This window comes from Microcaecilia unicolor, chromosome 3 (assembly GCF_901765095.1).
Source record: "Microcaecilia unicolor chromosome 3, aMicUni1.1, whole genome shotgun sequence".
Taxonomy (NCBI): domain Eukaryota; kingdom Metazoa; phylum Chordata; class Amphibia; order Gymnophiona; family Siphonopidae; genus Microcaecilia; species Microcaecilia unicolor.
This window is the reverse complement of record NC_044033.1, coordinates 458,033,690-458,049,294: the sequence shown is the minus strand read 5'-3', so window position 1 is coordinate 458,049,294 and position 15,605 is coordinate 458,033,690. Positions and strand designations below refer to the sequence as shown.

The following is a 15,605-nucleotide window of genomic DNA, read 5'->3' as shown; positions in this document are numbered from 1 at the left end:
AGGTTCAAATCCAACTTAACTTTTTCTTCTTTTTCTTTTTTTTTTATTGTGAGTCCTCCAGAAACAGAAAAATACTTACTGTATCTAAATATATAAGACACCTGCAATCCTGAAGGCTATTGAAATTGGTGTGTATTCATAAGACAATGAGAGTAGCCATACTGGGTCAGACCAGTGGTCCATCAAGCCCAGTATCTTGCTTCCAATAATCGCCAATTCAGGTCACAAGTACCTGGCAGGAACTTAATTAGTAGCAATATTCCATGGTACCAATTCCGGGACAAGCAGTGGCTTCCCCCATTTCCATCTCAATAACAGACTGTGGACTTTTCCTCCAGGAACTTGTCCAGACATTTTTTTAAACTCAGATATGCTAACCGCTGTTACCACATTCAGATACAGAAGGTATGTTTTTGTTTCTGGAGGATCACAATTACAATAACAAAGAGTTAAAGTGGAATTTGAACCTGAGTCCCTTGGCATGCAGTCCACTGCACTAATTTAATTTATTTAATTGAGTTTAATTCTGGCATTTATATTCCGCTTAACCATCAAGTTCAAGGCAGAGGACAATCACACATCATAAGCAGGTATTTGCTCTGTCCCTAGAGGTCTCACAATCTTTTTATTTCTTACCTGAGGCAATAGAGGGTTAAGGGGTCCTTTTACCAAGCTGTGAGGAAAAGGGCCCTGCGCTAGCTGCAGGAGTGTTTTTCCTCACGCCAGGGCTCTTTTTACCGCAGCGGGTAAAAAAGCCTCCAGACACACATGGCCATTCGGTAAGAGAACTCTTACCACATGGCCATGCAGCGGAGAGCCCTTACTGCCACCCATTGAGGGTGCGCTAACCTGGCGGTAACTGAGCAGTGCGCAGCGATGCCTGATTAGCACAGGGTTACTACTGTGCAAGCCATTTCTGGGGGGTTTCTTTTTCCCTCGGAAATGGGGTGTGGTCAGGATGGGATTACCATTGGCAGCCGTGTTGGGCCGCCTGTAGTCCCAGAAGAACGAGAGGTAAGCCAGTGTTGGGTTTACCGCCGCTCTGTAAATGTGCCCCTAAGTGATTTCCCTGGGTCGCAAGGAGCTGTAGTGGGAATCAAACCCAGGAAGCCAGGATCAAAACCCGCTGCACTAACCATTAGGCCATTCTTCCTCTTCAACCACTAGGCTGACCCTATGCTCTGCATGGACGTCTGTGTGGCAATTTTCTAAGAATGCTGTTACACAGACATATTTATATCCCTTGTTTTCTCCCATTCAAAACTTGGACATTCAGTTTGTAAAATGGATGTTCATACTAGACCTTTCCAGTGCATGGATGTTCATCTCATGTATTTTCAAACTGACTTGGATGTCCCTTCGAACATGATCCTCCACGTATCCAGTACCAATGAAAAAGAAGAAAAAAAACTTAGCTTAAGCTGCTCCACAGATCTTATTCTCCTCAATGCTGTTTGCTAATAAACCTCACAAGATCACCTACATGATCGCATGTAGAGAAATCCTGCTGTGCTTCAGGGCAATGGCACTAATGGCTTAAAAGGGGTGTATATGTTAAGCAACTGAATTTCACTGCAGAACCTATGTTGTTATGCTGCCTCTGCCCCAATGCAGTTGTCTTTTTCTAAATTCATAACTTTGGCTATTTGTGAAATAAAACAGCTGTGTTATACCTAGTCCCACTTGAGTTGTTTTTTTTTTCTTTTAACCCATACACAGCTGCCACAACCAACTGCATAAGTGCTTCTGAATATTGGCCTCATTTTTTGTGATATTTGTCAGTTGGTATTGACTATTGGGAAGTTCCTTTGTGGGACAGGGAAACAAAACAAATGTAAAGCAGACAGAAAATGTGTGGGCCAGGGATTTGGGGAGTTGATTGTACGTGTGCAGCTGCTTTAGGAGGAAGGATTTACTGTGGAATCACCTTTGGACACAGAGGGGAGAGAGGAGTATTCTAAAAATTGAGGGGGCAGAGGAACAGCTGGAGATTGCCTCTGAAATGGGTGTTGTATTTGAATTACAGGTTTCTTTCACAGAGACCTAAAACCTGAAAACCTCCTTTGCATGGGGCCAGAGCTTGTGAAAATAGCAGATTTTGGCCTGGCACGAGAAACTAGATCTCGACCACCTTACACGGACTACGTGTCTACAAGATGGTAAGTTGTAGCCTGTATAGAAATACAAATGTAAGTCTGAAATCCATGAATAGCAGATCCATGGGACTTGCTATGCCGCCTTTCTGTGGTTACAGTCAAAGCGGTTTACATATTTCATACAGGTACTTATTTTATACCTGGGGCAATAGGAGGGTTATGTGACTTGCTTAGAGTCAATGCAAAGACTTACCATGAAACTGAGAGTAATAAAGTCCTGCTGTTAAGTGTGGGTAAATTGCAGACATGGTGAAAACAGAAATTGAACCATTATCCCACTGCTGCCTTGCAAACATTGCTGCACCTTGCTTGTTTGTATCTTCTTTTGGGTCTGGTTGTCTCTTGGGTCAGGCTCTGAGCTCTTTCCTGCAAGTGAGCGAGCAGTTAGTAGAAGATGACACTCATTACTGTAAAGAGGCAGGGTAGAGAACTTTCAGCTTTTTCAGCAGCAACATTCTGGATTTGTATTTTCCTCATGCCATTTTTAGTAGTTACTCAGGGTGAGTTACATTCAGGTATTGAAGTACAGTAGACATTTTCTTGTCCCTCGAGGGCTTATGCTCTTAAGTTTGTACCTAAGACAGTGTGGAGGGTTAAGCGACTTGCCCAAGTTTGCAAGCAGCAGTGGTGGGAGTTGAATAGAGCAGTGGGCTGAAAACCAGGGAACGCAGGGTTCATCAGGCTGCTCCTCCATGCACTTATGAATTGTATGACTTACCTCTAACTGCTCTTTGATGTCACAGTTCTTTATTTCTTGCACTGTTTTTGACCTGGGTGGTGCAGGCAGGTGAAGAACCATGTTCATCACAGGGGTAAGGAGGTGAGGAGAAACAAGAAGCCAAGAGCACCTTGAAACTACCCCAAATTTTAATGCTTTAGTCTAGTTCTAGGAATTGCCTTTTAATTTTGTCATAAACAAAATTCCTAGTGTTGGAGCTGTAGACCAATCCTATGGTCATCACTGGTCAGATGAATGGTAGAACCTGCTACATGAATCTTCCCTCCTCTCCCAGGAATGGAGGGTGGTAGGTATGTGGCAGTGAGTGGTACATCATCTTTTGTTCAGAGTTACTTACAGATTGTTAATGGGATCCTGAGCTCAAGGAAGTGAAATATACTGTCCACCATTTCCTTTCTTCTTTGGACAGGACTTTGACTTTCCTTTCAAAGGAAAGAATTTTAGGAATCTGCCTCTACTATTTAGGTGTTGCTCAGACTTCTATGCAACTGTAAAACATGTTTTCTCTCTGTCTTTTTTAGGTACAGGGCTCCTGAGGTTCTTCTGAGGTCCACAAACTATAGCTCCCCTATTGATACCTGGGCCATCGGCTGTATCATGGCAGAGGTCTACACACTGAGGCCTCTCTTCCCTGGCTCCAGTGAAATTGATACAATATTCAAAATTTGCCAAGTGTTGGGAACACCAAAGAAGGTGACTGAAATTAGATTCTCTCATTTGATGAACAGAGAATGCTTCTCTGAGGGGCTGTAAGGAGATATATTAGAAGGATAAACTCCTAATATATAATAATAATAATTATTATTATTATTAGCATTTGTATAGCGCTACCAGACGCACGCAGCACTGGACACCTGACACAGAGAGACAGTCCCATAATCTGAGGTACTTGGGCTGGCAGAACTACTAAAGAGCAATTATTCTGGACATGTTTTCTAGGAAATGTGTACCTCATTTGTCCTTAGACTCTTCTGATTAGTTGTACCAATGAAAGGAACAATGCTACAGATGGGAATATATTGTTTATGTTTAAATGATTTTTATTGTATTACTAGTAAATAAGGCCCGTTTCTGACACAAATGAAACGGGCGCTAGCAAGGTTTTTGTCTGAGTGTGTATATTTGAGAGAGTGTGTGTGAGAGTGACTATGTGTGAGAGAGAGAGAATGAATGTGCGAGTGTGTGTGTGTGACAGAGAGAGAGTGAGACTGCTGGGTGCGAGCATGTCTGCTCTGTCCCCTGCCCCCCCTTCCTGCCACCCAGCGATTCTCCTCTCTCCCCTGCCCCCACTCCAGCCACCCAGCGATTGTCCTCTCTCCCCTGCCCCCCCTCCATCCACCCGGCGATTGTCCTATGTCCTCTGCCCCCCCTCCAGCCACCCAGCGGTTCTCCATTTTCCCTTGACCCCCTTCCACCCAGTGATGCTCTTCTCTCCCCTGCCCCCATTCCAGTCATCCAGCGAATCTCCTGTCTCCCCTGCCCCCCTTCCAGCCACCCAGCGATGCTCCTCTCCCCTGCCCACCCTCCAGCCACCCAGAGATGCTGCTCTCTCCCCTGCCCCCCTCTAGCCACCCAGCGATGCTCCTTTCTCCCCTGCCCCCACTCTAGCCACCCAGTGATTCTCCTCTCACCCCTGCCCGCACTCCAGCCACACATCGATTGTCCTCTCTCCCCTGCCCCCCCTTCAGCCACCCAGCGATTTTCCTCTCTCCCCTGCCCCCCCTCCATCCACCCAGCGATTGTCCTTTGTCCTCTGCCCCCCTTCAGCCACCCAGCGGTTCTCCATTTTCCCTTGACCCCCTTCCAGCCACCCACCGATGCTCTTCTTTCCCCTGCCCCCTCTTCCAGCCACCCAGCAATGCTCCTCTCTCCTCTGCCCCCCTCCAGCCACCCAGCGATGCTCCTTTCTCCCCTGCCCCTAACGATACCAGCCAACTCCCTTGCCCTCCGCCAACCGGCCAACCTCCGCTCAGCGTGCAGGTCCATTCGCCGCTGTGCGCCCACTCTCCCACCTCTAGTTGGTCAGCTTTTGTGTCCGCCCTCCCATCTCTGGTTGGTCAGCTTTTGTGTCCGCCCTCCCACCTCTGGTTGGTCAGCTTTTGCGTGTGACGTACCAGGAAGTACTGACGTCAATTCAGAGAGCACGAATGCTTCAAGGTTTAGTGCCACGGAGTCAGCTTCAGAACGTTGGAGATACTTTTTTTTATATAGGATACTTAATATGCAGTACATACAGTATATATTCATTGAGTAATCATCGATATGCATTCAAACCTGTATTTCATCTTATCACACTACATGTAAAACTTTAAATCCTCATAACTCCCCCCCCCCCCCGAAACCTACCCTTTATATCCCTTCCCCGCCCAATCCACCCCTTAATTCCCCCCCCCCCCACCCCCCCGGGGAATCATCCCATCCCTCCTTCCCTAGAGGTAGTGATCAGACTGTTGTTATTTTGTTACCATTACCTATGTCCTCGTTTATTCACATATTTAATAAATGTCCTCGGGCTGTGGGGGTTAGCGTTTCCCAAAATGGGCCCCACCTACGTTGAAACCAAAGATCTCCAGTGGGGGACTGCTGATTTGTTTCCAGTCTTTCAAATCTCAGAAGCTGCAGCATCTCCCCTGCCAGTATTGGTCCGAGGGGGATTCCTTAGACAGCCAGGCGGTTAATATGGCTCGCTTAGCCATAATTATAGCTCGGAGTGCAAATTCTCTCATACCCAGTGGGTTGGGGCCTTGCACCTTCAACTTCCCAAACAACATCTCCGGTTCAGGGCTCCAATCAGTTTGCCAGATGCCAGAGATCCAGTGTAAAAGCCTGGCCCAGAAGGTGTGTGTTGCTGGACAATTCCAAAACATATATCCTAGATTAGCTCCCTCTGCACCACACTTTGGGCATGCCCCATCTGGGAAAAGAACAACTCTGTGGGGTGAGGAGTGATAGTAACCCCCAAGTAGGCTATTCCCCCCATTACCCATTTGAAAGAAAAGGACTGCTGGAGCGAGTCCAAAACCTGTCTAGGTATTCCAATAGCAAGAGCCTCTGACTTACTTACATTCAATTTGAAGCCTGACACTGCTGAATACAACGATATGCCTCTCATCAGATTTGGCAATGAAATCAAAGGTTTAGTTAAAGAGAGAAGCACATCATCAGCAAACAGGGCCAATTTATAGTCCCTATTCCCCACCTGAATACCTGATATGTTAGAGTCTGACCGAATGTACATGGCAAGAGGTTCCATAACCAATGCAAAAAGCAACGGTGATAAAGGGCACCCTTGTCGAGTCCCACGAGACAGAGAAAACATCGGAGAATTACCTCCATTAACCCTAACACAAGCCCTAGGTGATGTATACAGTGCCTGGATCCATCTGATAAAACCGGAACCAATTCCAAAACTATCCAACACCTGGAACATGAAAGGCCAATGAACTCTGTCAAAGGCCTTTTCTGCATCCAGCCCCAGCAAACCGGAAGATTACGTTTCTTAACAATATGGAGCAAATTGATCATTCTAAGAACATTATCCATGGCCTGTCTATAAGGAGTAAAGCCCATCTGGTCTGGGTGTATCAAATCCGGCATAACTTTTGCCAATCAATTAGCCAAGACCTTTGCTAAAATTTTTATATCAGAGTTTAATATGGAAACAGGACGATAGGAGGCACATTCAGTCGCATCTTTACCAGGTTTGGGTATAACTGCTATCCATTCTTCCATCATTGAATTCATCCCCCACTAAGATCTCAATAATTTCTGTCAAAATAGAAGCCAATTCCCCCCTAAAGGCCTTATAAAATTCGTTGGGTAACCCATCCAGACCAGGCGACTTTCCCGTTGGATGGGCCTTGATCACCTTAGCAACTTCCTCCACTGAAACCCTCCCATCTAATGCCTAGCGCTGACCTGCTGTAAGTGTAGGGAAAGACCAAGCCGACAAAAATTCCTGAGCCTCTACCAAACCAGACACAGTATCAGAAGAATAAAGTGATTGGTAATACGACTGAAATTGCTCCCGTAACTGCTTCGAATTGGTCACCAACCTACCCTCCCTATCCCGCATTTTCAGAATAGTTCTATCAACCCTGGACTGTCTCAATTTAACCGCCAATGCCCTACTCGGTTTATTACTAAAAACAAATTTGGAATGACTCTGCCGATCAGTAAGGAACTTCAGCTGATCTGAATATATCTGATCTAGTCTTAAACGCAACGTCTGAATTTCCTGCAAAACTTTTACAGAATGAGAAGATTTATGTTTTTCAGACAAAAGAGACAATTGCGTTAAACACTTCGCAACCTCAGCCCTTTGCTGCCTAGTCCTAAAACTAGCCTTTTGTAGAAAATAACCCCTGGTGACCGCCTTAAGCGCATCCCAAACCACCACCAGAGAGGGTCCGGAATCTACATTGACCTCCAAGTAGTCTTTCAAAGTCTGTCTGTAACCAGCTATTATCTCCTGTTCCTTTAACAGAGTAGTATTCAAGGACCACCTTCTCTCCTTCTCCTCCCCACCGAGCGAGGGAAAACTAACCCAGACCGGCGCATGATCCGACAATGTAGCTGTTCCAATATCTGATGTCCATCCAGCATGGGTCAGAGATGCATCAACAAAAGTATAATCAATCCGAGAATAAGTATCATGAGAATAAAACGAAGAGTCTCAGACCCCCGGGTGCGACACACGCCAAACATCTAATATACCCAAATTTCTAGCAAACCTATTCAAAGCCTGAGAAATCGTGACATCAGTCCCAGTTGGCTGACCTGATCGATCCAAGGCCTGGTGTTGCGTAGCATTAAAGTCCCCCCCCCCAATTAATTTCCCCGGTACACAAGAAAGAAAATGTCCCACCAAGGTGGTGAAAAATCTGTTCTGCACTTAATTAGGTGCATAAATCGACGCCAATGTAACAGACATATCCCCCAATAACACATTCAACAGCAGAAATCTCCCCTCTCTATGTTGTTTCATTTTCTCCACCCGGAACTGTAAGGAAGAATGAAGTAAAATGGCCACCCCCACTTTTCTTATACCCATCAAACGCAGAGTCACAGAAAACGTGGGGAAATTGAGGATGGTATAGAAACTTTTTATGGTCCCTTCTTAGATGTGTTTCCTGGAGAAATACCACTTGTGGTTTAAGAGGTATCAATTCTTTAAACAACTTCTGGCACTTTTGTGGAGAGTTCAGACGAGAATTTTAGGTCATTAGCAATAGCAAACATTTAGCTAACAAGCATATATAACAAAACACTAATCCTGGAAGCCCCCGATAGGCACTAATACTACTCAACCCCCTCCCCCCCTGATGAACCCCCAACCCCCCCTCTCCAATCCCCCCTCCTCCCCCATCCCCTCCTCTCACAACCCACTCATCACTCATACTCCCACCAGACAGCACCCGTAGGGCCTGAATGGGAAACTCAGGAAGATCCCACCCAAGGCTAAACTGACCCCCTCCCAACTCACATTCGCCCCATCCACACACCCCCACCCCCACACGCTTAAAATAGCAATATGAATATCATCTATCCATATATCGGACCCCATTCTTCACACCTCTTCCCCCTTTGACCACTGACCCAAGGAAATATAGAAAACATTTCTATAGCAAACGTGACTTCTGGGAAACTAGCACAAACAAATAAAGAAACCAAATAAAACAAAGTCATGTCTGAGCTCTCTGCTTCTTAGCCTTCAGAGGAATCCTTTTCCACTTCTGCAACTGTGCCCTCGTTGAAGGAGCCAAGTCACCCAGTGGTGCTGCCGTAGCCACCAGACCCGCCTCATGCAGGAACTTCCAGGCCTCCGCGATCCTGCGGAACCGGACCTGTTTCCCATTGCTGTGAAAACAAAGTGCAAAAGGGAATGACCATCTGTACCGAATTTTCTCTTTTTGCAGGATTTCTAACACTGGCTTCATGGCTCTCCTCTGGGCCAGGGTAAACAACAACAAGTCCTGAAAAACCGTCACCTTTGTTTCTTTGTAATCCAAGGAAGGTAATTGGCGCGCTTTCAGCCATAGCTTATCTTTAAATGCAAAAGAGGAGAATCGCACTATTGTATCCCAATGTCTATTGTCTCTTGTTGCCCCAAGCACCCTGTGTGCATGGTCAATCTCGACAGCCTCAGCATCCAAGGAATCCCCCATAATTTTCATACATAACACACGGACCACTGCAGGGACGTTCTCCATATTTCCATTTTCTGGCACCCCGCGGAACCTGAGGTTATGCCTCCGACCCTGATTCTCCAGGTCATCGAGTTTATATTGCAGCTTCTTGGCTTGTCCCGAGAAGTGCAAGAGTCGGGTATCCACCTCAGCGAATCTCTCAGCCTGCTCATCCGCGCGCTCCTCCAGAGCCTCAACCCAACCGCCTAATTCGCAGAGGTCTATGCTAATAGAGTCTACATGCTCTAAGATCTCAATCCTAGATGCTTTGATTTTGGCTCTGATTTCCTCCAAGCACTTAGTCAGATCCTTCGGAATACCTTTTTTAGGGGCCGGGCATCTTACATCATCTTGAGAAGAGGCCGAATCTGAACCCGACGAACTGCTGGGCGCATGCGACACGTGTCTTAAGAGGCCCTTCGCTACCTTTCTCGTCGAACAGCGCTCGCCCTCCCGATTCTGCAACCCGGGATTTCTACTCATTCTCAATCTCTGGCTCACCACGAGTCCCCCCATGCAATTCAAAAGTAAATCGGGTTCCGATATCAGTAGATATTGCAAATTAGCTGCAGGGAAGTGCAGGAGCTAAAAGCTAAGGCGGCCATTCAGCCTTGTGATGTCACTTCCTCATCCAAGTCTCAAAATTTTAGTGTTCTCAGTCTCCATTTGCTAGTAGGTGAGCATAACCCAAGCGTCAGCGTCTAGACCGGTCTAGAAGGGCTAAAGGAAAGAAAATTAGCAGGTAGGCCCTAATTTCTCCTTTTGGAACATTTTAAGAATGTTAAAGTGTCAATTTAAAAAAAAAAATCTGTGCAAAAAAAAAAGGTGGAAAGGAAGAGAAAGCAGTCTAAAAGTGGACTTTCCACATACTAGAATAGAAAATTTGTTTTTAAAAGCAACGTGTAAGTTACTGCATGGGATTAATATTCTATCAGCAATTTTTGTGGAATCACACTTTAAGCAGGGTTTTATTGATATGTTTTGCTATACTGGTGGGTCATCTTTCAGTCGTTTTTCACAGTTTTGTCTATGTTGTCCACTGCTCAGCTATGACTCTGAAGTTTATCTCACAAGTTGAGTCCTACTGATGAGGATCTTAATTTTTTGTTTCAGAATGACTGGCCTGAAGGCTACCAACTTTCAGGTGCTATGTCCTTCCATTGGCCTCAGTGTGTTCCAAACAACCTTAAGTCCTTAATCCCAAATGCAGGCAGTGAGGCAATCCAGCTCCTGCGGGACCTGCTCCAATGGGACCCCAGAAAGCGCCCAACGGCTGTCCAGGTATGTGCTTACTATAATTTCTTCAGAAAATTATTTATCTTGTTCAGTCTTGTCTACTGCTTCTGTAGTTCAGGTTCTGCAGAAATTGGTTCCTCACTGCCCAATAGGAACAGAAACCTCAGGCTATAAGTATATTCACTACACTGAGCAAGGCATCCGTGATGGTGCTTTTAGGCCCTGAGGAATTTTGAAGCTATTGAAGTATGTGGAATTCCCTTAGACTAAGGCAGTTTTGAATCAGTGTCTTATAACTGTCAAGAAGGCCTTTCTATCTCTGCACAGGACCGCACCAAGCTGTCCTAAGAGCCAGTGTAATATTGTAGTGCTGCCTTTTTATAGGTAGGGTTCATGTTGTTTAAATCATAGGAATTAATGCTATTGTTGTATGGTAGGTTTGCTACATGTATAAGTTAGGATTTTTCAGATTGTGTATTACTTTACAGTGTGCACACCCCTTCCCCGTCCACTGCATTGTGGCCAAGAAGAGGAGACAATGGACAGGGCACAAGTTTAGCTCCCTTCTCTCCCTTGCACCCTTCCTGCAGCCCTTGGTGTGGCCTTTTATGGACATTGTGTCCATGAAGATATAGTTTAAATATGGCATGCATTACTATGTGCTCTGTAGTTATTCTGAGAAATGACCCCTTTTCGTTGAGGGAGAGCAGAATATTTTGTCCTCACAGATAGGTGATGTTTCAAGACATCTCCAGAAGGAAAGAGGGTAAACAATGATCTCTAACATTGAAGAGCTTTCTTGAGAAGCCTATCATGCATTACATTACATTACATTAAAGGACGTTTCTATCCTACATTAGCCGTAAAGTTCAATGTGGCTTACAGAACAAACAGCAACATACAAAATGAGCAAATAGTAGACAAAATTTTCATCCAATGAAAATTATAGCATAGCAATGAAGTTTCATGATAATGTCGAAAACCTTCAAAATAGGACTTTAACATTTTCCAAAATATACCATAATTATCAGAAATTCATAACTCCAGAGGTAGAATGCTTTGCCATTTTGAAGTTCGATAAGGAAAGCATGCTGAATGGAATAATTTATGTACAATTTTCCTGCAACTGGGAAAATAACGAGCAAGAAAATTGATTTTGTGACTGCATTCCTGTCTGCCAAATTTGTTAAATCTTGCATATAGTCAGGTGCAATACCATATATTTTTTTTTTTTATTTGAAAAATGTTTTTATTCCGTCACTTTGTTCCATAGTACATACACTTATTCAGCTAACAGCTGTACAGCCAGTGCAAATAGAATGGACTACAATATATACATTTGAAAACGTAATGAATTTTTTTTCCCCCCCCCCCCCTCCCCTCCCTCCCCCCTCCCTCACTTTATGGCTGAATTCCCTATATATTAGTTGCAGCAGTCCATAAACGCTCTAGATGCATCCATTCCTCCGCGTCAGGGTCAAATCTACCCCTCCGTCTATCCGTCAGTTGTTCAAGTCCCATTAATGTTCGGAGTCTCGTTTTCCATTTTTCCATCGTAGGGCCCACTCTCTGTTTCCAGTGGGCTGCTATCTCTAGCTTCGCAGCTGATAAACATAGTCTTTTTAGCCGCTTCTGCCATTTCTGGCCCCTTTTATTTCCCCACCCCAGCAAGCACCACTTTGGTTCTGCAGGAAACTGCACCCCCAGAATAGAGGTCAGGCACACCGTAATATCGTCCCAGAAGGAGCGTACAAGAGTGCAAGACCACCACACATGTATAAAACTACCCAGATCATTGTCACAGCGCCAACACCTGTCTGAGGCTTTAGAATACATTCGTTTTAACCGTTCTGGCGTATAGTACCATCTGCTTAAAACTTTGTAGGCATTTTCCTTTATTAATACACACACTGATGCCTTTTTTACCTCAATGCATACTCTCTCCCATTCTTTCACACTCATTTCACAGTTCAAATCGCTCTCCCATGCTTTCATATAAGGTAATTTATTCAATGCGCTACCTCTAATATAGTTATATAACCTGGATATGCCTCTCCTCCCCCCCTCCAGTGTAACCCATATATTTTCTAGGGGCTCCTTTTCCCTCGGGTCCGCATGTAACCACCCCTGTTTACTCATATAATGTTTGGCTTGCAAATATGCATAATTGTCAGACTCCCGCAGGTCGAACTTCCTCCTTAGTGTCTCAAATGTCCTTATTGTACCCTCTGACATCAAATCTCGAAATCTCCGCAAGCCCTTTCTATACCATTCATGAAACGTACCCCCCTCTTCTCCACCTGGGAACTCTACCTCATGAATAATATGAGCCAATGTTGAGGTTTTAACTCCCTTTTTAAATTTGCGTTTCAGCACATCCCATGTGTGTAACAAGTGCCCTATAAATGGATTGTCAGTTTCCCTACGTGGGGTGCTCATCCTTCCAGATCCCCACAGACCCCTTTCCAGATTACACCTAGTTTCCAGTAGTTGTTCTAACACTGCTACTGGTGCCCCTTCCCCCTTACTCCATTCCGCCACCTGCTTCAGTTGTGCCGCTTGATAGTACCATGTAATGTTGGGCATCCCCCTCCCTCCTACCTCCACCCCACTCCACATAATTCGCTTTGATAACCTTGCCCTTTTCTCTCCCCAGGCGAATTTAGACATATCCGCCTGTAATTTGTTCAGGGTACCCCAGGGTACTTCCACTGGCAACGTCTGGAAGAGGAATAACAACCTAGGGAGGAGGTTCATCTTGATAACCGCTATTCTTCCCCACCATGAGAGCAACCCATTTTTCCATCTACTTAAATCTGCTCTTAGCTCTCTAATCAAGGGGACATAGTTAATCCCATATACCTGTGCAAGGTTCCGCGGCAGCCTTACCCCAAGATATCGAAAGCTCTCCCTGGCATGCTTAAAAGAGAATCTGGTTACCAGGTTACTCATATCCAAAGTGGGACCCGTAATGCCCAGCACCTCAGACTTATCATAGTTGACTTTGAAGCCAGATATGGCTCCAAACGCTCTAAGCTCCGTACAGATAGAGTGTAGAGTCTCCTCCGGGCGACTTACATAAAACAGAATATCATCTGCAAATAACGCCACTTTATGCTCTTGATCGCCCACCCTAATCCCCTCAATACTGACCGTCTCCCGAATTCTCTGTGCTAGCGGCTCAATTGCCAAGGCAAAGAGCAAGGGCGACAGGGGACATCCCTGCCGCGTGCCCCGCTGTATCCTAAACTGATCAGAGTATCCCCCATTAACTTTTATACAAGCTTTTGGTGTTGCATATAACCCCTTGAGCCATGTCAATACCCCTGGGCCGAACCCCATAAATTCCAACACCTCCCATAGGTAATGCCACTCGACCCGGTCGAAGGCCTTTTCTGCATCCGTTGTTAAAAGTACAAAATCCCCCCCCCGACGTTGGGCCTCCCATATAATGTTTAAAGATCTCCTTATATTATCCGCTACTTGCCTGCGCGGGACAAAGCCTGATTGATCCTCATGGATCAGTTGGGGCAGAAACTTATTAATCCGCTCCGCCATAGCCTTGGCCAGTATCTTAATATCTATATTTATAAGGGATATTGGCCTGTAAGATGCACACAATGTAGGATCTCTTCCCGGCTTAGGGATCACCGAGATTCCCGCTGCATACATACTCCTAGACAAAGTCCCAGATTTGAAGCACTCATTTCCTACCCGTACTATCAATGGCCCTACCTCCTTGCTCATTAGCTTGTAGAATTTAGCCGTGTACCCATCGAGTCCCGGCGCTTTCCCTCCTTTTAATCCTCTAATAACTCCTTCTATCTCTTCCAATGTTATGGGCTTGTCCAATGATTCTCTTTGTGCATCTGTTAGTTTCCGCAATCCCAGCCCGTTTAGATATTCTTTGGTCTTTTCCCCCGAATCCCCACTTTCTTTGGTATACAAGTCTGCATAAAATTGGGCAAATCGGTCTCTAAGCTCTTTATCTTGATATAATAATGTGTCCCCCTCCCCTTTTAATTTCATGATAGTATTGCCCACCCTTCGCCGGCGTAGGCTGCGCGCCAGCATCCTTCCCGATTTATTACTATATTCAAAAAACTTTTGCTGAACCAACTTCCTTTGAAAATCCATCTGTTTAATTTGAATTTGACGTAAGGCTGCCCTGCATTCCCTCAGCTCAACAGGCACTTCAGGGCATTGTCCACCTTGATGTTGGGCCTCTAGGGTCACTAACCTTTGTCTTACCTCCAGTTCCCGCCTTTGCCCCTCCCTCTTCCTTTGACTGCCATTTTTAATCAGATGTCCTCTCACCACAGCTTTAAGAGCGTCCCAGAGTGTCCCCTCAGCCACTTCCCCCGTGTCATTGTATGCTAAGTAATCTTTTATTACCCTCCGGACTTCTTCACAGTCCTCCACTGAATCAAGCAGAGATTCATTCAGTCTCCAGTAAGTGTGACCCTTTTCTCTCCCCAGCCCCCTCCACGAGGCCCAAATAGGAGCGTGGTCTGACACGTGTATACTCCCTATTCCCGAGTCTCCCACCTCCCCCCAGATAGTTCGGGAGCCCCAAATTGCATCTATCCTTGTATATGTTTGTTGTGCATGCGAATAGAATGTATATGTCCTCTGCCCAGGGTGCTGCAATCTCCAAACATCTAACAAATCAAGATCCCTGACCAGACTCAGTAATTTAGTCGTATTTGCCGAGACTCCACCCTTTTTCTTTCCTTTTGAGTGGTCTAGATCTGCTAAAGCCCAATTGAAATCCCCTCCAAGAATCACTTTTCCTCTCACAAAATTTGTCAACTCTAGTCTTAATTTTTCAAAGAATGCCCCTTGTCCCTCATTGGGTGCGTATATATTAACTAAGGTGATCTGTTGTTCATTGATCTTTCCCGTAACCGCTATACATCTTCCTTGGCTCTCCAGGAAAGTTTGCTCATGCACAAATGGTACCCTTTCTTTAATATAAATCGCCAATCCTCCCTTTTTCCCCCCTCTGGGGTCCGCCGATATATAATTCTGACCCAGGTTTTTATATTGAATAAGCCTTACATCTTTCCTTTGGATATGTGTCTCCTGCAACATGATAATGTCCCACTGCATTTTAAGTATCTCCTTGCTAACAATACTTCTTTTTTCTGGTGTATTCAAGCCATTTACATTCCATGAACCCACTGTAATCCCTCCCTCCCTCCCTCCTCCCTTCCCCCCCTCCCTCCTCCCCCCTACCCATCCCCTCGACTGGCCGCTACTACAAGCTGCCATGTTCCCCCTAAG

At 45.4% G+C, this 15,605-nt stretch overlaps 1 protein-coding gene across 4 annotated transcripts in view; it reads left to right on the top strand.

Annotated features, from left to right (window-relative positions):
- ICK (intestinal cell kinase) overlaps nucleotides 1–15,605 on the top strand; it is a 233,865-nt gene that overhangs the window by 82,833 nt on the left and 135,427 nt on the right. For all 4 annotated transcript variants that reach the window (XM_030198957.1, XM_030198958.1, XM_030198959.1 and 1 more), the window contains 3 exons: nucleotides 2,027–2,159; nucleotides 3,417–3,588; nucleotides 10,197–10,364. In XM_030198957.1, coding sequence (XP_030054817.1) covers nucleotides 2,027–2,159; nucleotides 3,417–3,588; nucleotides 10,197–10,364 — 473 coding nt within the window. The remainder of the gene's footprint in view (nucleotides 1–2,026; nucleotides 2,160–3,416; nucleotides 3,589–10,196; nucleotides 10,365–15,605) is intronic.